Raw genomic sequence first — 19,761 nt, 5'->3', positions numbered from 1 at the left:
TTCTAACAAAAATACAAAAAAAAACGAAACAAATAGCGCTTAAATCCTTTGTTTATCGTAGGATGAAAATGGGAGCCACATGTTTAGTAAGGGAACCAAACCAATACCCTATTTCCTCTCATTTTCATCCTATATTTTGAAAGCAAACGCTTATTGTTTTGTTTATGATCTTTGTATTTTTTTTTTGTTAGGAGTGAGCTTGCGAGATAACAAAACGAACGAGAACAATTGGTGCTTAAATCGTCTGTTTTTGGAATAAAATGATCATGGGGGCAGGCTGAAGAAGGGTGCTCATACCCTATTAGATCTTCTGTGGGGCTCCATTATTTTCTATGGTGGCAAGCATAACGCCATTTTCAAATTCATTTATTTATCTTTCTAACTTTTCAATTGTTGACCAGTAGTGTATTAGACTAAATTACGGACGACGCCAAACAGATGCAGCATCTGAAATTTCTCCACACAATATTGCAAACTCAACACGGTATAATTAGCTCAACCTAATGCCGCTTCGATCTCTATCGGTATGGAATTAGTTGAATAAATTATTGTAATGCAAGCATTATCTATTGTTGCAACCGATGTAACATTGAATGGCTCATGCGCGTTGTTGATAGTTCAAGTGCATCTGGGATTCTCATGGCAGTCGTCCGATCTCCATACTAGCCAGCCGCCAGCCGGTATAAACAGAGTATATTTTGCTAATGCAGTGAGATAAGCGCCACTGGCTACCCTCGATCGCCTCCGCAGTCTAGGTACGATGGCATCGATTTGTAGATCTCCTTCGACTGAGACATGCTTACGATCGTCTGGTTTCATTTGCGGTGGGTTAGCTAATCCTGTCTCACTTGTTAGTACATCGCTGTAATTAGCGAAAAGCGGTCGTTACTTCGGGTTTATTCTGCAGCTGACTGTATGTCGAGTAGTTTTATTTAAGCTTTGAAGATGATCGACGTTGATCAGTATAAGTTTGAACTAACCGATCAGTTTCGGACGTTGGCCAAAGAAGAACTCCGAGAAGACGAAAATGTGCGGCAACAGGCCATGGCCCAACTCAAGGAATGGATCGAGAAAAATCCCTACATCAAAAATTGCCGAACGGATGCCACGTTTCTGCTTAAATTCCTGCGGTTTCGAAAGTTTGCCGTTCATCAAGCTGGAGAAGCGATCGAGCGATATCTGGTGGCGCGGAAAAAAATTCCCCAGTGGTTTCAAAAGCTGGATCCACGTGACCCAGCCATGCAGGAAATCCTCTCCGACATTCCACTGACGGCGATCGGTCGGGATGAAAACGGCAGGACCATCATATTGATTCGCATTAGTCGATATAATCCGGAAGTGAACACAAGCACAACCATTCTGCGGTTTGTGATGATGATGCTGGAGATCATGAGTGAAGATGAAGAATTTCAAATTGCCGGAGTGCGCGTTTGGGAAGATCACACCGATATGACGTTGAAGTTTATGGGAATGTTCGGATTGTCCGAAATCAGTTCAATGATGGAGATACTCACCAAAACGATGCCATTGCGGCTTCGGGAAATTCATGGAATTAAATTGCCGAAGTTTGCTGTAACATTGGCCAATTTCGCGCTTTCCCTGCTCAGTTCGAAATTGCGAGAGCGCATTATGGTACGTTTCAATAATTAATTATTGTCGATTTTCCACATCTGTAAATTTTAAATATAAAATATAGGATTAGATTTAATTGTTTCAAATACTTAGGCTACGGGACCCACGCTTTTACTTCCCTTCCGAAAAAAGACTCACATTTTGCGAGTTTGTCGGGAGTGGGATTCGATCCCGGGTCCTCGACGTGATAGTAAAGTGTTCTATCCATCACACCAGGTCCGCTCCACATTTCAAATATTGACATTTACCTTCATTTTGTTTATTTCTCTATTTCTTAATTTCCGATATTGACAGTACATATAGAATTTTGGATGCTCTTCATGATAAATTATGCAAACAAAAAATTGTCGCATGGTCTGGTAAGAATGACAGGTGTTTTGTCGTTTTGTCATTCTTTCCCAGAGATATTACATTCTAGAATTCTACACTGAAACTTTCATTTAAGTCGATGCATGGCTTATCGAAAATATTTTTTACTGTACAAGCAATGACAAAACTTTTATATTTTTTAACACTTTGCATGACAAAGAAGGTTTGTCAAAAAATATAAAACTGTATAGTTTAGTCATTGCTTACAAGGTAAAAATTATTTTCGATCAGCCATGCATCGACTTGAATGGAGGTTTCAGTGTACGCAATATTCCAAAAAATACACACAACAAAGGAAAAATTAATTTATTAATGAAATTATGCCAGATCTTTTAAAAAGATCCGTCTACTGAAAATCCGTAAAGCAGTTGGTTTTCTAGGAATTCCTTTGATAAAATCTCCAAGATGTCTAAGATATTAAAAAAAAACATGATGAACTTTTTCATGAAATCTTCTAGAAAATCAGCCATGAATTTCTTTTGACTTTTCTGACAAAATTTTATACGAATCTGTCCTGAAATTTTCTATGTGTTTTCATATAGTTCATAAGAATTTCTTAAGGCATTCCCCTCGGAATTATTGGCGGAAATTCTAACCAAAAATTTTGCAAGATTTGCCTCTAGTAGTCCCAAAATTTTTTTTTCTCGAATTTTCAATTTCATTTATTTTTAAAACAATAAAAGGGAACCACTTTTTGTGACTTTTAATTAAGTTATAGCGAATTCAAAAAATAAGAAAACTTAAGATAAAAAATACCACCAGGTCTTCTTGTACAGTCCCGATTTCTTGCGAACATTCGTTTTAAGGGTTGTTGTGCGGCATTCTCACAACATGCCCTGCTTATCGTATCCTTCTAGCTTTTGCCACCTTGCGGTTGCAAGATTCACCGTAGAGTGCAGCGAATTTGTTTCGTGATTCATTCTTCGCTGCCTCAAACCGATGGACATGGACGCCTCAAATCTATAGGATGGGCATCTACAAGGGATAGACAAAATGATCGTGACAGGCAGAAATTTCACTTTTCAAAAAATGGTGAAAGAGCTGTAACTTTTTGAAAAGTGCATCAAAAAATCTGAATTTTTTACTGGAAGTTGATCAACTAGTTGTGCGTCAATGGTCAAAATTTGGGAAAGATTGGGCTATTTTACATGAAGTTAGAAAGATTCTAGAAAAGTCATAATTATTCAACAGCCAACTTTGAACTGTTATATCTCCGGATTCAATAAACCGAATGTAATGAAATTTTAAACGTTTATGACTCATATAATGAGCTTTAAAAAAAGTTTGACTAAACTTAACAAGAAAAAAGTAGCAGCGATTTTATTTATTTTATGATTTTTTAATAAATTGGTCATATTTTAATATGTTTCTCATTACTTTTTCAATTTATTGCTGGTTATTTTTTTACTTCCTATCAAAACATATTCATATTGAAGTCAATGAGAGGGAATTCAAATAAACTATAATAATCATCTCGAATTTTGAAGCGATGTTGAAATTTTACGATAATTTGGTGTTATATCAGAAAAATAATCTAAACGCTATAATTTTCTAACGTGTTAGCAATTTAAGGTTATGTCAAAAGTTTTTGAAAGCTAATTATATAAGTCATGAACGCTCAAAATTTCATTGCATTTGGTTCATTGAATCCGAAGATACAACAGTCCAAAGTTGGCTATCGGATAATTATGACTTTTTCTAGAATTTTTTGAACTTCTTGTAGGAAACCAGCCAAGGGCTGAAAGTCTCTCTAATAAAATAATAAGACTTCTTGTAGGATAGCCCGATCTTTCCCAAATTTTGACCATTGATACACAACTAGTTGACCATCTTCAAGTAAACATTTCAGATTTTTTTTATGCATTTTTCAAAAAGTTATAGCGTTTCCACCAGTTTTTGAAAAGTGAACATTTTGCCTGTCCCGATCATTTTGTCTATCCCCTGTACCATAGATCCACGATGAATATTACTCACAGTTCATTGTTTTCTAAAAATCCTTCAAATATCCTCACTCAAGCACTCAGACTTTACTATCTGATAGTTCTAAGCTTGGGCACGGTAAAGGCTGGGTATGCTGCGCAATTCAGATCCCATTGTGATCCACTAGCCTCTGCCCAGCAACTCCTATCCCTACCTCCACGCGGTACCGGCCGGAAACTATGAGCAACCTTAGGGAAGATCGGGTAACCAACCCCGGTGGGACCTTTGGTCGTAGGCTGACAGGGAAGAGGGGGCGGGGGGGGGGGGTTTGCTTCGGCAAACCTGAGCGTCTGTTCTCCAGGAGGAGCGGCTCACAACAGCGTCTGATCCCCATGTTAGGGGCGGCTGATCTACGTCCGAGTGCCAGGGAAGGACTCTAAGCTCAACTGTGCACTATGGTCCCCCGGAAAGTAGGGGGTTGGTGTCAGGCCCTACGATCCAGCCGTAAAAAAACATTGTATCGGAAAATCAGCAACAGAATAATACGAACCGAGACCAACGACAACGACTCCAGCGAACAAAAAGGACTTGCGATTGGAAACTCGCATACTCGCCGATCTACTGAAGGACCGCGGGTTCGGCATCGTAGCGCTGCAGGAGGTGTGTTGGACAGGATCCATGGTGCGAACGTTTAGAGGTAATCATACCATCTACCAGAGCTGCGGCAACACACGCGAGCTGGGAACAGCTTTCATCGTGATGGGTGATATGCAGACGCGCGTGATCGGTTGGTGGCCGATCGACGAAAGAATGTGCAGGTTGAGGATCAAAGGCCGATTCTTCAACTTCAGCCTAATAAACGCACGCAAATAAATCCGTTCCTAAAACTGTCCACATCTAGTCACGAATCCCGGATCGAGCGAGAACTGAATTTACAAATATACACCGTGATTTAAAATCACGATATCGAGAAATCTGTCGCACACCTTGCGCGTAACGTCTGAGTAACGCCTGACGAACAACAATTGCAGAACAAAAGTCACAAGAACACGATCTGTGTTCCAGAAGCCGTGATTCTTCTTCACGGCTTCTGGGACATAGTTCATGGTCTGCGACAGACTGACAGGCCCAACAGAACAAAAATCTCGGGTTCTAGAATTGTGTTCTTATAGCCGTGATTTCAATCACGGCACCAAGAACATAGTTCATGGTCTGTAAAAGAACGCTGTGCGCTGCCTGAACAAAAACCATGCAATTGGAAATTCGTTCCCGAAGTCACCCATCATAACAAATACTAAAAAATGTTCGTTTTCCGAGATATTTTATTAGAAGGAGGCCATAATATCTTCATAATGGTCTTGCATCAAGGAGCCAAATGTGGTTACAAACGATTTTAATCCCTCGATCACCGAAACATAGAGCATACTGGCTTCATCCGTTTCTGCAAGTCATAAAGCAGGTGCAAAGGCTGCTCCTCCTGAGTCTTTGATGAATTGTCTCTAGGGAAAAGCGGTGGTTGATCACGGTACTCCCACGCTCGGGAAGTTCAATTTCAAACATTTTCACAGTATTATTCAGATCAATGGTCCAATAGCTAAGGCAAACAATGTGCAATGTTCATCTTAGGTGATTGTTGTTTAAAAGAAATTTTAGCTCAGAGCTCCTTTCTGCGATCTGATGAGTCTGCCAGAACATTTTGCCAACAACGTGCGTGGGAGTAAGAATCTTCTGCTAGATGAAAGTTTTCAGAGCTAGAATGAAATAATTACAAGTTATATGGGCAAAATCCTTCAAAATAACTGTATGTTCAAATAGAAAATATACAAAAATACGCTTACCACTTCTGTTTGCTAATGATCCGTTTTTTTTTATTTTTCTTTATCGATGCGTTACTAAAAGTGACAGCTACACATAGCCGTGAATTTTGTTCCCGTTATCGAGTACAAAATCACGCATATGGACTTACACTATCACAAAAACAGGAACTCTGTTCTTGCATTCCGAATCGTAACGAGTTTGTTGATGACAGAAAACAGATGTGATATTTTGTCCCTGATTTTGAGAACAAGTTCACAGAAATGAATTGCAACATATAACGAAAACAAGAACTATATCACGAAACCCAGCTGACTGACTGTTCCAGTTGCCATGATTTTTTGTTCACATAAACCAGAACGGATTTTTAAGCGTGCGTGCACAGCCCACACTCCGGAAGTACTGATGATGACAAGGACGCATTTTACGCGCAGCTCGAACGCGAGTACGATCGCTGCCCAAGCCACGACGTCAAGATCATCTTAGGTGATTTGAACGCTCAGGTAGGCCAGGAGGAGGAATCCAGACCGACGATTGGTAAGTTTAGCGCCCACCAGCAAACGAACGAAAACGGCCTACGACTCATTGATTTCGCCGCCTCCAAAAATATGGCCATACGTAGCACCTTTTTCCAACACAGCCTCCCTTATCGTTACACCTGGAGATCACCACAGCAGACGGAATCTCAAATCGACCACGTTCTGATTGACGGACGGCACTTCTCCGACATTATCGACGTCAGGACCTATCGTGGCGCCAACATCGACTCCGACCACTATCTGGTGATGGTCAAACTGCGCCCAAAACTCTCCGTCATCAACAATGTACGGTACCGGCGACCACCACGATACAACCTAGAGCGACTGAATCAACCGGATGTCGCCTCAGCATACGCGCAGAATCTCGAAGCCGCGTTGCCAGACGAGGGCCAGCTCGATGAGGCCCCACTAGAGGACTGCTGGAGTACAGTGAAAGCAGCCATCAACGACGCAGCCGAGAGCACTATCGGGTACGTGGAACGGAATCGACGGAACGAATGGTTCGACGAAGAGTGCAGAACGGTTTTGGATTAGAAGCACGCAGCGAGGGCGGTAATGCTGCAGCAAGGGACTCGACAGAAAGTGGAACGTTACAAACAGAAGCGGAAACAGCAGACCCGCCTCTTTCGGGAGAAAAAGCGCCGCCTGGAAGAAGCGGAGTGTGAAGAAATGGAACTGCTGTGCCGTTCCCAAGAAACACGGAAGTTCTATCAGAAGCTCAATGCATCCCGCAACGGCTTCGTGCCGCGAGCCGAAATATGCAGGGATAAAGACGGAGGCCTCTTGACGGACGGACGTGAGGTGATCGAAAGGTGGAAGCAGCACTTCGATCAGCACCTGAACGGCGTGGAGAACGTAGGCACGGGAGCCCACGGCAACGGAAGGAACGACGACGCCAGTGCAGCGGAGGACGGAAATGAACCAACTCCCACGCTGAGGGAAGTTAAGGATGCCATTCACCAGCTCAAAGCCAACAAAGCAGCTGGTAAGGATGGTATCGCAGCTGAACTCATCAAGATGGGCCCAGAAAAGTTGGCCACCTGTCTGCTTCGGCTGATAGTCAGGATCTGGGAAACCGAACAGCTACCGGAGGAGTGGAAGGAAGGGGTAATCTGCCCCATTCACAAGAAAGGCGACCATTTGGAATGTGAGAACTTCAGGGCGAACACTATTTTGAATGCTGCCTACAAAGTGCTATCCCAGTTCATCTTCCGTCGTCTGTCACCTAAAACAAATGAGTTCGTGGGAAGTTATTTATTAAGCCGGCTTCATCGACGGCCGGTCGACAACGGACCAGATCTTTACCGTACGGCAAATCCTCCAGAAATGCCGTGAATACCAGGTCCCAACGCACCACCTGTTCATCGACTTCAAAGCGGCATACGATAGTATCGACCGCGCAGAGCTATGGAGAATCATAGACGAAAACGGCTTTCCTGGGAAGCTGACTAGACTGATTAAAGCAACGATGGACGGTGTGCAAAACTGCGTAAGGGTTTCGGGTGAACTATCCAGTTCATTCGTATCTCGCCGGGGACTGCGACAAGGTGACGGACTCTCATGTCTACTCTTCAACATCGCGCTGGAAGGTGTGATGCGACGAGCCGGGGAACGATTTTCACAAAATCCGGTCAATTTGTGTGCTTTGCGGATGACATGGACATTATCGCTAGAACATTTGGAACGGTGGCAGAACTGTACACCCGCCGGAAACGCGAAGCAGCAAAGGTCGGACTGGTGGTGGATGCCTCAAAAACAAAGTACATGCTGGTAGACGGAACCGAAAACGACCGGATCCGTCTGGGTAGTAATGTTACGATAGACGGGGATTCTTTCGAGGTGGTGGAGGAATTCGTCTACCTCGGATCCTTACTGACGGCTGACAACAACGTGAGCCGTGAAATTCGGAGGCGCATCATCAGCGGAAGTCGGGCCTACTACGGGCTCCAGAAGAAACTGCGGTCGAAAAAGATTCACCCACGCACCAAATGCACCATGTACAAAACGCTAATAAGACCGGTGATTCTCTACGGGCACGAGACATGGACCATGCTCGTGGAGGACCTACAAGCACTCGGAGTTTTCGAGCGACGCGTGCTAAGAACGATCTTCAGCGGTGTGCAGGAGAACGGTGTGTGGCGGAGAAGGATGAACCACGAGCTCGCTGCACTTTACGGCGAACCCAGCATCCAGAAGGTGGCCAAAGCCGGAAGGATACGGTGGGCAGGGCATGTTGCAAGAATGCCGGACAACAACCCTGCAAAGCTGGTGTTTGCAACGGATCCGGTTGGCACAAGAAGGCGTGGAGCGCAGAGAGCACGATGGGCGGACCAGGTGGAGCGTGACTTGGCGAGCATTGGGCGCGACCGAGGATGGAGAGCGGCAGCCACAAACCGAGTATTGTGGCGTACTATTGTTGATTATGTCTTGTCTTAATGATGTTGAACAAATAAATGTATGTATGTATGTGTTATGATATATAATTGATCTACATTACATAACTTTATTTACCTGAACAGCGCTGAAACAAATAGTTATTATATTAAAGTTATAGTTAAAATCAAGCAATAACATTGAAACAAATGGAGTATTAGTAGTGAAAATACAAAAATAAAACAAAACACAAAAAGTAAACCAAATTTTGATCTTGTAGATCTTACACCGTAAGGCACCATTAGAAGGTGATCTACCCACGTTACGGGTTACTTATATCAAATGATATTGTTAGCCATTTACTAAATTATGTATTACAAGTCTTAGTCTTAAAACTAATGTCTGCGTTCTGAAATTCGATTCTGAAATTATTTCAATCAGAAGGTTTATGATTAGGGTAAAATTTTAGATTTGACTTGGGTTCTGTTGCTTGCAGTTTGCGTTTTTAGTTAGATTCACAAGCCAAGTTCACCAGTTAATATATCAAAATAATAATAATAATAATAATGATAGAAATACTAAAAGCCAAACAAAAAATTGCCTTAACTTTACAGAAATTCAGTAAAACTTAACTTAGGTTAAATTCTGCTGAATGTTGATAATCTGATATTTTACGGAAATCAGAAAAACTGAAAAATGATTTCAATAAAAATAAAAATGAAGCAAGCGTGTATGAGGAATATGACTTAAATTTTTAAGAGGATTCATCCGACTATTCAGCAGTTATATCCAGTGGTGCGAAGTGTCAGTATCAACCGACATTTAAAGCTGAAATTGAGAATGGTAACCACTCATTTTTCCATTTACTATCGGAATATCAATTGAATAGCCTCTGATCATTCAATTGACATCAACTCCAGCCTCAGTCAAGGCACATATCATTCAATTGAGCCCCAGCTAGGAAGCATAAATGTGTGGTGTTGTAGGTTCAAAGCTTTTACCATCGTTGATGACGTCAAACCCGACATCAACCTATCATTCACCTATTTTTATTTTGGCCACCAAACCCAACTTGGACCCAACAGTTGATCAATGTTGGTCCAACAGTGGCCCAACATTCGATAAAAATTGACCCGACTTTGACCCGACATTCGACATTTTTTCAGTCTGGCGGAATTTTGCGGGGTTTTTCGTGTTTCGAGTTAAACTACTCATTCGAGTGACAATTTATTCAATTGACAAGGATTCGCTTCTCATTTGATAGGTGCTCTGATTGAATGAAATTGTTTTGAACATAACTAGAAGGAAAGATGACTGAACAGATTGGTTGGTTAGTGTTCAAATGAATGAATTGAATTTTTGCAACACTGGACTTATATCATTCTAAAAACTTGCTTAGACTAAATCTTTTTGCCTGTCTGGATGTATGCGTGTCATTCCAATTAGATTCTACCATAGACATTTCCCAAATTTTTAATCCGTCCTAAGGGGACACTCAGGAACTCCATAGAATGGTTCAGGGCCTACGAAGCTCGATGCTGCACCCGGTCTGGCTAAATTGTCGACGTTTTCATTGCCCTGAGGGCACCCAAGGGCCGGGCACCCAGAATAATGTTCATTGGCGAAAACAAAGGGGGGCAAGGGGGGGGGGCACTTGACCCCCCTAACTATATTTTTTTGTTTAAATACGCCAAAAAATGTTTCAGAAAAAATATTAAAATAGATAGAATCTCTTGGGCGTCTGAAAGTTGAACTAGATTTGCCAAAGTAGTTTTTCCAACTTAAAGAAAATGTTTGATTTTGGGTCGGCTCATAATGTTACTTCGTTCCTACTGGCCAACTGCATCACAGAAAGAATGCATTCCCACGCTAGCTTTGATCGGCACGTTAATGCCCTTAGCGCATTTAGAATGGCTTGACTGTCTGAGAAGATGCAGATTTTTGCAAATTTGTAATTTCTCCTCAAGCAAGCACACTCACTCTAATATGGCTTGAAACTTTGCTTGAAACACAGTGAACTACAGGGGATACTCAAAATAACTGGGACAGGTAAAATTTTCACTTTTTGAGAAATGTTCAACTCACTGTAACTTTTCGAAAAGGGCATCAAATATTCTCAAATTTTTACTGTAAGTTCATCAACTAGTTGTGTATCAGTGGACAAAATTTGGAAAAGATCGAGCCATTCTATACGAAGTAATAAAGGTTCTAGGAAAAGGTTTAATTATCCGATTGCCAACTTTGAGCTGTTATATCTCCGGATTCAATTAACCGAATGCAATGAAATTTTGATTATTTATGACTTATATAATGAGCTATTAAAAACTTTTGACAAATCTTTAAATTCTTTACTGGAAAGAAAATTATTACGATTGGATTATTTTTCTAATATAACACCAATTATTTCAAAACTTCATCATCGTTTCAAAATTTGAGATAGTAATTATAGTTCACTATAATTCCCTCTAATTGACTTGAATATATTTATTAGAGTGGGTCAACGTTGTATGGAGAAACTTTAAATTTGATCGTATCAACCCGGAACAAAGCTTTTCCAACCTATATAAGCGTCCAAAACAACTGTGCAAAATTTGGGAGCGATTGGTTGCGTCCCCGTATTCCGCATTGCGATTGAATTTTATATGGAAATTAGTATGGAAAAACGTACTTTTTTGCATTTTACTCGTAAATTGAATTCTTTTGTCTAGTACCATGTAACTGATAACGTTAAAGTATAGTCTAGGATGTGTGGCTGCCGCTTATAGTTTGACAGCACTGTCGGTTACCTCTGTCCGGCTGCGTGCTTCAATCTCACTCTACACAGCGGTGCCATGCAAGACGTCAGCATTCCCGCGCGACCAGTCAGCAGGCAGCAGCAGGATAAGTTAACCGCATCGCGATGGATCGTAGGGATCCGCGCGCTGTGGTCGATTCTTCGTTACCCGAAACGGCACATTGGCGATCCTGCCAGGCTGCTGGATACCCAGCAGTTTCCCAAACGTTTTTAAGAGCTGTTTACGAGGAATCGACCATGGCGCAGCGGGGCCGTTTTGTGCCGGTGGAGGCTGTTTCGCGTGTGTTTCAGGCGGGAGTGAAGTTGTTTTTGTTTTTTTTTGTGGCTGCAGCGTTACCGGAGTTTCAGAGAAGCGGCTTAAGGGTGAGTTGGTTGTTTTTTTTTGCTGACATTTTCTGACGACTTGGATTGTGAAGCCGGGAGGAAAAGGAGTCGAAATTGCGATGTTTGTTTGCTAGTCGTGATTCCCATCCCATCGAGCGGGAGGCCTTTCGATGGGTATTTGAATGAAACGGTAGTGCGTGTGGTACACGTAAAGAGAGGCTCAATCATTTTTTTTTATTTTTTGCATCCAGAATGACGTAGGGTATGTCGATTATTTTGCCTAGAATTGCCTTCTTTCTGAATCTTTACATCAAACTGAGCCGCCGGAATCCAAATTTTCGTGAATTTTGGTTGCCCGGGAACCTATTTGAAAATCAATTTCCAGTTTGTATGGGAGCGATTTGTCGAATCACCTCTCGTCGAATTTTGTACTGGGCGGAGCTGTCAAAAGTTTCTCAGCTGTAAAAAGGGGCAAGGATGGAAGAAAATCACTTCAAGCGATAAATGATACAGGATACGAATAATCCAAGATAGCCTTGTTCTTGCAGTGGCATGATGCCGACGCCTAACAACTTGCTCGTATCACAGAGACAATCAAAGCATCTGATGCATGCTTTATAGCGTGATGACCCGTTATCGGTTCATGTTACAGGTCGTGATAAATTTGATTCATCACAATGTATGTCATTTATCCATTCATAAACCGCATTCATGATAAGAAATAATACAATCATAAGCATATCTGAAAGTTAAAGCAGCAAGAATGCTCAAAAAGTGAATAAAATCACAAATTTATCATTTCGACTTCATGATAACGATCGCATCGCGCCCGCACATGTCGAGCGAATCATTCTTCTCGGACAGTAGTTTGTTTATGATGCTTGACGACAAAATGTTATCGTTGTTGCTATGATCGCGCGATGCCGTTCAACCGCGACACATTCGAAATCTGATCATGATCACTAGATTTCCATCCTTGAAAAGGGGAGATCAAAAAAAATCTCTTTGAAATTGATTTTGGGTATCAAAATGAAGTTCTAAAAAATCAAAAAAATCATAGTGGCTCAGAAAAAGGTGCACTTTTGTATAAACATAAAGAAAAACGACATATTTTCAAAAAAATCATATAAAAATTCTAAGTGGAGTTGAAGACTAGTTTGAATTTTGACCTGGAAAATTGGTCTTGTTGAGGTCTTTGGGCCCAACAAAAGTTGCGTCAAGGAAACATAGACTCAGATGGAATAGTGGTTCCGTGTATACTGTCTTGTTTGTTTGTACCGCGCTGAATGCTCAAGCTGAACACTAGCAGTGGGCCAAGGAGATCAGCACCGGTTGGATATTGGCGATGAGATTTGCAAATTTCCTGTTGTCCAACAGAGCTGGAAGCTTTGAGTTTTGAAAGTTTCGATAAATATTGCCAATTTTTAATAAACGTTAGGCATTGTGGGCCTATTAGGTAGTTATGGTGGTCATAATTTTATACAAACAAACAGCAAGCAAAGTAAGCTTTTAATCGGGTATTTGTTTTACATCCACGCTTTGATCTTAGTTTCTCTAGGAATCGCTGAAGCAATTTTTAACGAATCCTAGTAAAGAATGTCTGTACTGTATGCCATTGAACTGAAAAATGTGTAGAGGCAGACCTTTAGATTTTAATATCCCACTAAGGGATTAAAAATAGATAGATGGATTAAGCTAAAAATAATTGCAAATTGAAGGGAGTCGTTGGAAGCGGATCGGGATGACCGCGCTATGAGTGATCGGAAGCGGATCGGGATGACCGCGCAATGAGTTGGAAGCGGATCGGGATGACCGCGCTATGAGTGATCGGAAGCGGATCGGGATGACCGCGCAAGGAGTTGTTGGAAGCGGATCGGGATGACCGCGCTATGAGTTGTTGGAAGCGGATCGGGATGACCGCGCTATGAGTGATCGGAAGCGGATCGGGATGACCGCGCAAGGAGTTGTTGGAAGCGGATCGGGATGACCGCGCTATGAGTTGTTGGAAGTGGATCAGGATGATTAGCAGGTGTTTATATATCGTTCGAATTGGACAGGCAGCGAAACGTAGCTGGAAAATCTGAATGTTTAATTTTGTTCATCTTCTACCAATGTTCCTTATCTGGATGCAGTTTGAATTAAATTAGGTCTAGAATGAACTTCGGTATTTTATAAGACAAAAGAAACATGGACAAATTAAGATGCAGTATGCAGAACAAAGTTTGCATGGGACAGCTAGTATAATATAATAGATATACAAAAATTGCAGTAGACAAGACAAAATTTGCCGGGGACAACTAGTAATACTATAAATATAATTGCAATACTTTAATGAATGTAACATATAATTTTGCTTCAAAGTTAAGTGTACGCTAAATGTGCGTGAAAAAAGTTAGTATGCATTATTAGCCCAACGCGAAAGAGTTCAATGTCAGATGAACATGACTTCCAGATACTCGAATTTCAAATGGATGAATAGCCAGCATATAAACATTCTAGGGGCAAGACAGAGATCACGAGAGAATCTACGTTCGAAGTGTTGCTCCGAATTCCTTGGTCTTTCTCTCGTTTGTACCAAAGTGTCACCTAGCATCAGTTTCAAATCCAAAAGTGTTACATGTACTGAAAGAAAACAATGAAATTCAATGGAAGTATTTTGAATAGAATTGTTCAGAATTTCTCAGAGTTGCTCTCGTTTGCACCCCCAAGTAAACATCCGTATGAGTAGTGTCAAGAATGAACTGCCTACGAAGAAAATGGCTAGTTTTTCAATTACTCCTTTGATTCTGGGTTGAGATATACTACTACGACAGTAAACATTTAGTTCAAAAATTATTCTTAAGGTCAATGTTCTTTTAATTTTAAGTTTCAGGACCCAATTTATAGACGTTTGAACGTAGTTTTCCGATAACATGGATATCAAAGAGCATTATAATCTTGTGGAAATTATCAGGAGTTCGATAATATACAAAGAGTTTTCAGTTATCCTGTTGGTTGAAGCTTAAAATTACCCTCAATGTAAAAACGGAGGGTTTCCAGTTCTGTCACATATAGCAAATTGTTCGACTTTCGGAGTGTGGTGTGTCATTGTGCTGTTACTTCTCAACTGAGCACAATGAATCGAAACAGCTGTTCATGAAATCATCTTCGAAATCTTCGGTCGATAAAAGAGCGAGAGCAGGCAAAACGTTTCGGTTTGAAAAATTACTGGTATAGTTTTATTCGTCGTGAGAAGATGTGTTTTATTACGTGGTATCAAGTATCAATAAATTGTTAATGCTCAAAATTTCATTAAATTCGATTCACTGGTTTTGGAGATACGACAGTTCAAAAATTAGTTGTCTAAAATCTGAGATCTAAAATAATAGTGTTTTGCATCTGACTTCGCAAAAGATTAATCATTCTAGCTCAAATTTGTACCAACGATATACATATAAAAAGTGACAAACAGTCAACATTTGAGAATGATTGATTAACTCCATAAAAATTGACAGAACTTTTAGTTGTAGAACTTTTTTTTTGCGAGAGAAAAGAGGTTGCTTATCCCAAACATTTTGGCCACCCCTTGTACGTGAATTCCGATGTGTGTTGAAAACAACTCAACAATAGAAAAATATTCGTGCCAAAAAAAAAGGTTATTTGGATTCCAACCGAATTCATAATAAACAATAAACAGGAAGTCATTTCAAGTATATTCCCGAGTACAACACTTTTTTTGAGAGGAAGGGAGATGTGTGGCTGCCGCTTATAGTTTGACAGCACTGTCGGTTACCTCTGTCCGGCTGCGTGCTTCAATCTCACTCTACACACACGCACGGCACCGCATCCCATTCTACACAGCGGTGCCATGCAAGACGTCAGCATTCCCGCGCGACCAGTCAGCAGGCAGCAGCAGGATAAGTTAACCGCATCGCGATGGATCGTAGGGATCCGCGCGCTGTGGTCGATTCTTCGTTACCCGAAACGGCACATAGGATATGCTGAAAAACTTTGCCGAAGACCGCAAAGTGATTCGATGCTTGTGAAAAAAGTTATTCGCCTGGTAACTTAGGCCAAAAATTGAGATTTTATTATTGATGTTATTCCTTTACATGTTAAATGTTAAGCACCACTAGGCAATCTGTACGTTATAACTTTTTTCACAAGTGTCGAATCACTTTGCGGTCTTCGGCAAAGTTTTTCGGCATATCCCAGGCTATACTTTAACGTCATTGGTTAGATCGTTTTAGACGAAAAATTTCAATTAATGAGAAAAATGCAAAAAAGCACGTTTTCCCATATTAAATTCCATACAAATTTCAATCACAAAGCGGAATACGGGGACGCAACCAATCGTCCCCAAATTTTGCACAGTTGCTTTGGACGCTAAAATGAATCGAAAAAGCTTTGTTCCGAAAAATCGACTTTGTTGACCCAGTCTAATATTTATGTTTTAAAGAAAAGAAACCAAATAGCCGGCATTAAATTGAGAAAGTAATGGGATGCATACGAAAAATATATAAATTTACTAAAAAAACATAGAATAAATGAAATCGCCATAACTTTTTTTCTTATTAATAATTTCTAATTAGGTAAACTGTTTTTCAAAGTTCATTATATAAGTCATAAATGATCAAAATTTCATTGCATTCGGTTCATTGAATCCGGAGATACAACAGCTCAAAGTTGGCTATCGGATAATTACAACTTTTTCTAGAATCTTCATAACTTCGTGTAGAATGGCCCGATCTTTACCAAATTTTGTTCACTGATATACAACTAGTTGATGAACTTACAGTAAAAATTTGAGAATATTCGATGCCCTTTTCGAAAAGTTACAGCGAGTTGAACATTCTTTGAAAAGTGAAAATTTTACCTGTCCCAGTTATTTTGAGTATCCCCTGTACATCCCATTGGCATAGCTTTACTTACACCGCACACTGTTTCCAAAGGCCCAATTTCATGATCGAAATTGTTTTGGGCATGAAAAATTGATTTTAGAGGTTTGGTGCCTTCGAAGAAGTTGTTTGGTATATCAGAGCCCTTCTTTTGAAAGTATCACTAACGTGATTAATCCACCTAACAGTGAGATAGAAATTCGAATTTTTCATAAGTGAAGATAACGTGTTTATGTCATCAGCAAGGTTGTAGAAAATGTCATTATGAGAATACTTACCAAACAAACTTTTGCTCTCTCTGTGTACCGGGGCCAAAAACTCCAGCACCAGTATTTTGATTTTCCCCCATCTTAGGAGCTGTCCATAAACCACGTGGTCATTTTTTGGGACTTTTCAACCCCTCCCCCCCCCCCCGCGTGGTCATTAGTCCATACAAAAATTTTAATATGTCCATACAAAATGGTCATTGGCCGAACCCCCTTAATGACCACGTGGTTTATGGACAGCCCCTTAGACCCATCAGCAGGCCCGGATTTAAGGGGGGCAATGGGGGCAAGTGCCCCGGGCCCCCCGATTGATTGGGGCCCCCAAGAATACCGAAGCACTATATATATTTTGTTCAACGAACTTATATAAAATACAGTTGTCCTAGATTAGTTGTAATTGGGTTACCAAAAGTATCGAGATTATTTCATAATATGAAATTTGACTTGAGAATAAATCGAAATCTTAAACTTCATGATTTTTGGTGCATTGGCACTATTTTTAGAATGGATTTACAATATTTGTGGGATATTTTCTTCAATATGAGCTGCCATTTTAAAACCATAAAAATGTCTTGTCAATTTATTGATAAATGCAAAACAATTGAAATTTACAAAATACAACAACTAAACGATTCAATTGTTTCTCCAGAGAGGTATACAATATTCATCATTTGGATAAAAAGAAGTTTCTTGTTTATTTTGGTGTACACCAGTTTCTCTAAAATCTCTTGAAAGTTTTTATTTAGTTCTGTAGAAAAATTAAAAACGTTTAACACCTATACCTATTAATACCCATCTGGCTCAGTTTGTTGAGGACAGATGTTTTTATGACAAAGATATGATAATTATTAAAAGAGATGTTTAGGAAATTCGGATCAATTTTGGAAACCTACCTTCCTAAAACATCTTGGAGCAGTGATTTTACATAGGGTGGGGCGGGGCAAGATGGGTCGCCTAAGGATGGATCATCATAACTTTGTAAATACAAATCGGATTGGTTTGCATTCGTCCGCTACTCTTTAATACACTTGTTAGCTATGCTAAAAGTCGATAAAAAGTTCATTAATTACAAAATGTGATGTTAAATAAGCTGTTTTAAAAAGTGATCGTTTTTGCGCCGTGAAAAAAGTGCGGGGCAAGATGGGTCACCTTTTAAGTAATTCACATTTTTTCAACGAAAAACGTCAGATAGTCTTGTAATAAAAAATAAATAACTTTTGAATGTTCCAAAAATACGTTCAAAATTGAAGGTGACCCATCTTGCCCCGCGGCCGTTTATATGGAGATTATATGGAATGTATCGCATAAGAAAAACGGCTAAAAACCATTTTATTTTTTATTTCCGATGAAAGTGAATAATTTTTCAATCAATGCCCCAAACTTTTGTATATTCATGCTGGTCATCTAACAAAATTATTAACATAATCAAAACATGAGTAATGTGCCCGAAAATGGCACTGACCCATCTTGCCCCGCGACCCATCTTGCCCCGCCCCACCCTATCTATATCTATATCTATCTATCTATATCTATATATTATTTTATCTATCTATTTTGGGTTTCACCGACGTTTTCGAGAATTAATTGCTACAGTTGCCCCCTAAAGACCTACACTCGGCGAAGTAAACTACCGAGTTTCATCAAAATACCTTATGAAATTTAGCCATAACTGTAAAGTATGGATGCCATAAGAATACCTTATGAAAATTGAACATTCTTATTATGACCTAATTACAAAAGATAAACTTATGAAAAGAGCAGAAAAATCACAAAATTATGCAGACTGGAATCGATCCATGAACGTCGAGATCACTGAGCTCGTGCCCAACCCACGCGGCTATCGACGCTTGAGAATATCGTGTTGCTAAATGTGTATAAAAGCCAAACTGTGAGTCGATTCTGCGTCATAGACCGGCCTTATGAAAATCGTTCTAGCCGTTATGAATTGTTTAAAGGTCATTCAACCTTATGATTATCTTAGGTTTATTTGCCAAAGTGTAACTTTTTTCAGTCTAAGTCTTGAAGTACTCGTAAAATATTGCTATCGCAAAAAACAGTACAAATTAAAAAAAAAGGAATTACACAACATTGACAAAAAAAATAATATAAGGTTTACATATTTAAAATCTTGCTTTTGGGGGCCTACGCTAAAAAGTTTGCCCCGGGCCCCCCGAAGCCTAAATCCGGCACTGCCCATCAGTATAAAATACAACAGAACTTGGACGTAAGCTTGAGCCACCAGAATCCCAAATATAGCGGCTTGGTTTAACCACATTAAGGGAACATCATAGTTGGTCTTCGTAATCACCCAATCCTCAATTGTTTTAATATCTGAGTTTAAATTGAAGCCATTCACGATCACGATATTTAACTTTCATGTAAACTAGCAAGAATATTTTTCAATGAATGAATGAACTAAATTACAAAAATTTAATTACCATTTTTCAGTGCCACGCAACGGTTTTGGAAGCGAAGCAGCATCTGCAGGAATCGCTCTGGCCCAAGGAGTACGGTGGTCCCGTCGATGTGGATGCCCTGAACCAGCAAATGAAGAAAAAGCTGGAAGAGAAACGCGACTTTCTGCTAAGCCTGGACGATATGGACATTGACCTGCAACACTACGGCCATCTGTTGGGCAACGATTCCGTGGTTTCCAACACGGAGATCGAGTCAGGGATGGTTGGCACGTTCCGAAAACTGAATGTGGATTAAAGTGGAAATGTGATATAGGGTAGTAAGGATCTGTTTTGCATTAGTTGGGATTTTTGTAATATTAGTGTACACGTTATTGGAGAGGAATAAATACATGTTTATTACAAAACTGAAAAATATAAAATTCATCATGTGTAGAA

The 19,761-nt window shown here is 40.2% G+C and overlaps 1 protein-coding gene and 1 long non-coding RNA gene across 2 annotated transcripts; one reads left to right on the top strand and one right to left on the bottom strand.

Annotated features, from left to right (window-relative positions):
• Nucleotides 1-703: 703 nt before the first annotated feature.
• Nucleotides 704-19,730, top strand: LOC109399202 (retinaldehyde-binding protein 1-like). Its single transcript, XM_062849289.1, has 2 exons — nt 704-1,632; nt 19,358-19,730. Exons 1-2 carry the CDS (start codon nt 946-948, stop codon nt 19,619-19,621), a joined length of 951 nt encoding a protein of 316 aa, XP_062705273.1. The 5' UTR covers nt 704-945; the 3' UTR covers nt 19,622-19,730.
• On the bottom strand, nt 5,226-6,105 carry LOC115268652 (uncharacterized). Its single transcript, XR_003898376.2, has 2 exons — nt 5,760-6,105; nt 5,226-5,672 (listed from the first exon to the last, which is right to left on the bottom strand). It is a non-coding gene; the product is annotated as an uncharacterized LOC115268652 (long non-coding RNA).
• Nucleotides 19,731-19,761: the final 31 nt, after the last annotated feature.

Source organism: Aedes albopictus, chromosome 2, assembly GCF_035046485.1.
Source record: "Aedes albopictus strain Foshan chromosome 2, AalbF5, whole genome shotgun sequence".
NCBI lineage: Eukaryota > Metazoa > Arthropoda > Insecta > Diptera > Culicidae > Aedes > Aedes albopictus.
The sequence above is the reverse complement of the archived record's forward strand: the minus strand, read 5'-3'. Positions and strand labels throughout refer to the sequence as shown.